At 62.7% G+C, this 1,138-nt stretch overlaps 1 protein-coding gene across 1 annotated transcript in view; it reads left to right on the forward strand.

The window, feature by feature from the left end:
• LOC123067369 (uncharacterized) overlaps window positions 1-584 on the forward strand; it is a 2,496-nt gene extending 1,912 nt beyond the window's left edge. The window contains exon 2 of the mRNA XM_044490191.1: window positions 3-584. Coding sequence (XP_044346126.1) covers window positions 3-584 — 582 coding nt within the window. The remainder of the gene's footprint in view (window positions 1-2) is intronic.
• Window positions 585-1,138: the final 554 nt, after the last annotated feature.

A 1,138-nucleotide genomic window follows, 5' to 3' on the forward strand; every position in this document is an offset into this window, starting at 1 on the left:
AGCCGCCGCAATGGAAGGCGATGTACCAGTATGTGGCGATACGGGCGCACGACGGCTGCGCCCGCGTCGAGAAAAGTGTCGCCGACGCGCGTAGGGTGCTGGCGTCCCCACTGGTGCTGGACACCCGGAACGCCGCGGGGCGGTACACCTCGTTGCACTCCGCGATGACCCACGTCGAGCACGCATCCGGCTGCCTCTCCGGTGTCATATTCAGCATGGTGGTGGCCGAGATCCTGGCGCTCCATGGCTGCGGGGCCGTCCCGTCGAGGCCGCTGGCTGGCATTGGCGACCTCCGCCGCGACCGCGACAACCACGACGAATGGCTCGCTCTGACCAGGCTCGAGGCCGCCAGGGAGCACGCCCAGGACGCGCTCCGAGGGGTGGAGGGTGCCTTCACCCTCCTGGCCTCCGTCCGGTTCATGCTTCACAGCCGGACCCCCGACGCTGCCGGGCGCCGGCAAGCCATGGAAGAGCAGCTCCACGCCGCCGCCGTCGAACTCCAGGCCGTGGTAGGCAGCGTGGCCAACATGTCCGCGCTGGCCTTCTTGGCCACCCAGCCTGCCATCTGCAACCGCATCCAGTGAGAGGTCCCTTGACTAGCTCTGCACGATCTGCTTCCTTGATATCGCTTGTTCGCGTTGGCTAGGGCTAGCTAGGCCATGCATGATCTATGTGTCTGTCGGTTTCGAACTACTTTTTTCGGTTCTCTTGTTAATTGCAAGGATGATGGAGTAGCGATTCGCACTACTTTGCTGTTTGTCGATCTGAAATCCTAGAGTTATTTCTTGGTAATTTGCCACGATGTATGGTGATATGCGTTGATCATGCATGCCTGCGTGGGTTCGTGTGTTAGGGCATCTCCAGCCGTTTGGCCCCCCAGGGCGCCTAAATAGAGCGGCCTGGGGGCATGCCGGCGCTAGTTCGGCCCCTGAGGGCGATCTAGCTCCCAGTCACGCCCCCACGCGCCGGCCCCAGAATGCGGGAAATTCAAACTTGGTCGTTCCCGCTCTCAAAAGACGCCGCAAATCCGGCGATCGGACGTAGTCTGGCGTTACAAAAAACAGAGGGGCGCCGTGCGCAACGAATCACTCGGCTTGGTCGGCTCCAGGCGTTGGCGGAGTCGGCGTGTGCGGGCTCG

Source organism: Triticum aestivum, chromosome 3B (assembly GCF_018294505.1).
Source record: "Triticum aestivum cultivar Chinese Spring chromosome 3B, IWGSC CS RefSeq v2.1, whole genome shotgun sequence".
Taxonomy (NCBI): domain Eukaryota; kingdom Viridiplantae; phylum Streptophyta; class Magnoliopsida; order Poales; family Poaceae; genus Triticum; species Triticum aestivum.